General features: G+C 33.5%; 1 protein-coding gene across 1 annotated transcript; it reads left to right on the forward strand.

The window, feature by feature from the left end:
- The first annotated feature begins 107 nt into the window (after positions 1-107).
- Positions 108-1,537, forward strand: LOC124540110 (26S proteasome regulatory subunit 8). Its single transcript, XM_047117542.1, has one exon. The coding sequence runs from the start codon at positions 259-261 to the stop codon at positions 1,465-1,467; it is 1,209 nt and encodes a 402-aa protein (XP_046973498.1). The 5' UTR covers positions 108-258; the 3' UTR covers positions 1,468-1,537.
- The last annotated feature ends 1,544 nt before the right edge of the window (positions 1,538-3,081 follow it).

Consider the following 3,081-nt stretch of genomic DNA (forward strand, 5'->3'; position numbering starts at 1 on the left):
ATATTTTTTTTATTGATTAAAATCAAAGAAATCAATACAAGTACATTTTTGTTTGTTGTCTTTAAAAGTACGCTTCACGTACGAAACGAAGTTTTTGTATAATCTGTGCTCTCACAGTGACTTGGAAAATATAGCTGTCATTGTCATCATCATTAAAACTTGAAATTCATTTTGCGTTGTCTAATAATCTCATGATTGCCGATTCAAACAACTGAAATATATATCTTGATTTAATTAATGTAACTGAAAAACATCACCATGACGCTTACTAAAATGGAGGTGGACTCCGTGAAGGGCGAAGGATTTAGGCCGTACTATACAACAAAAATCGAAGAACTGCAGTTAATTGTAGCCGAAAAGTCTCAAAATCTTCGACGTCTGCAAGCTCAGCGAAATGAGCTCAACGCTAAAGTTCGTATGTTACGTGAGGAACTCCAACTCCTGCAAGAACAAGGCTCCTATGTCGGAGAAGTTGTCAAGCCTATGGACAAAAAGAAGGTGCTCGTCAAAGTCCATCCTGAAGGAAAGTTCGTAGTAGATTTGGACAAAAACGTTGATATCAATGATGTTACTGCGAACTGTCGCGTCGCTCTCCGTAACGAGAGCTACACTCTTCACAAAATATTACCAAACAAAGTCGATCCTTTAGTGTCCCTTATGATGGTAGAAAAAGTTCCAGATTCGACTTATGAAATGGTAGGAGGTTTGGATAAGCAAATTAAGGAGATCAAAGAGGTGATAGAACTGCCCGTGAAGCACCCTGAGCTGTTTGATGCACTGGGTATTGCACAGCCTAAAGGAGTGCTGCTGTATGGCCCACCAGGTACTGGTAAGACGTTGTTAGCGCGTGCCGTCGCCCACCACACCGAGTGTACCTTCATCCGAGTCTCGGGTTCAGAACTTGTGCAAAAATTCATTGGTGAAGGAAGTAGAATGGTCAGAGAACTCTTCGTTATGGCAAGAGAGCATGCTCCTTCTATCATTTTCATGGATGAAATTGATTCTATTGGTTCTTCACGTATTGAGTCTGGCAGTGGTGGTGACTCTGAAGTACAGAGAACCATGTTAGAGCTTCTTAATCAGTTGGATGGATTTGAGGCAACAAAGAACATCAAAGTAATTATGGCCACCAACCGTATTGACATCCTTGACCCGGCACTATTGAGACCTGGTCGTATTGACAGAAAGATTGAGTTCCCACCACCGAATGAGGAAGCTCGTTTGGACATTCTAAAAATTCACTCCCGTAAAATGAATCTTACGAGAGGTATTAATCTGCGTAAAATAGCAGAGCTGATGCCAGGAGCGTCTGGTGCAGAGGTGAAGGGAGTATGCACTGAAGCAGGCATGTACGCTCTCAGGGAACGCAGAGTTCATGTCACTCAGGAAGACTTTGAAATGGCAGTAGCCAAGGTGATGCAAAAGGATTCCGAGAAAAACATGTCTATCAAGAAATTATGGAAGTAAATTACTATTCTTTTTTTTTACTAATATTCTTAATTCTTATGTACTAGATAATAAATAATTCATCTTAAAATTCTTGTTTTATTTTTTGTCCTTATTTTTTTATACCTCGGCAAAATATTTGGAATGAATTATTCAAACTCACACTCCCAAGTGAAATTTATGGTATAAATAAGTGTGCTAAATATAAAAAGTATCAACTAAATTGTATAAATAATATGAGCATATACAAGCAAATAAAAATAACCTTATATGAATAAGCATTTATTATATCACAGAATTTGGCAATTATGTACATTTAACATTAATGATGAGCCTAAAATAATAAACATAATATAATAAAAACAATTTACAATGAAGAATTAACATTATTTTAATTATAGTATATACTGTTATAATACAACATATAGGTATATAACATTGTTTTAGTACAATATATAAACAAAGCAAAATCACAAATTTCTAAAATGTGTATTCTTTTTCAATACATTAACTACAGTTCATTTATAATAATATGAATATTTTTATTCCACCTACGAAACATTGAATCAAAAGTTTTTTATGCAACAAATCTTCTAGTTCCAACTATGCATATTTTGACTTATTTTTTTTAATTCGTAATTTTTTATCCCTCATTGGAAAGACTAATTAAGAAAAATTACATAAATAAAAAAACATTAATTATTATTTATTTAATTTTAAAAATTACAGTTTTAATTAACAAAAGAGTTTTAATTATGCTCTTACATAATTAACTCATTTTAACAGTTAGTTTTCAGTTCAAATACCAAGTGGTATTAGCTAATTCATATATCATGTACAATATTACCATGACCTACCAACAAATGGACACTAAACGATATAAGTGTATCTATATACTTGGTAAACTTAAAACAAATATATTTTTATAAAAAAACGTAATCCTTTTTTTTTAATACATAAAGATGTTCTCAAACCAATCGAACGATGTTCGAAATTCGAATAGTAAGTTAACACGTTAACTGCCACACGAAAAAAGGTTGTTTCATTGAAGCCATGGTACTAAATTTAATCTTTATGAATTTGCAATATGTATTATTTGTAGTGTTATATACATTATTTCCTATTCAATGTTGAAATATTTGAAAATGATCTGAATAATATTTAACTTTGGCTCCAATGAGTGATGTCCAACGTGTTAATTGACAATCGATTTGCTAGCCTCAAGCAATCAATCGTTTATTGAGTGGACGTCGATTTACATTATCGACTCTAACAAATTATCGATACAGTTTAATTACACTATAATATACAACAGTCACGATACATTCCTGATTCTATTCCCAGCCTACTTCGACCGAACCGCAACTGTATCGTTTTAGTAGAATAGGAAAACGGCTAAACTTCAACGATTAAATTGCGATTCGATTGTGATAGAACGACAATTCGTTAGTACTATTCGATTGATTGATCGTTTGTTGTTTGCTACGATATTTTATCGAACGGTTAAAAAGTACTACATTAATTTCATAACGAGCGTCGATCGATTGGTGTGGTAACACCTTTAGTTTTATTTTATTTTCGTTGACATTTGAGAGAAAGTCGTCCATTTGTTGGAATGTCATAGATTGACCTGCC

This window comes from Vanessa cardui, chromosome 24 (genome assembly GCF_905220365.1).
Source record: "Vanessa cardui chromosome 24, ilVanCard2.1, whole genome shotgun sequence".
Classification (NCBI taxonomy): Eukaryota; Metazoa; Arthropoda; class Insecta; order Lepidoptera; family Nymphalidae; genus Vanessa; species Vanessa cardui.

Coding starts and splice junctions, on each gene's coding strand:
- LOC124540110 (XM_047117542.1), top strand. CDS start 259: ATGACGCTTACTAAAATGGAGGTGGACTCCGTGAAGGGCGAAGGATTT.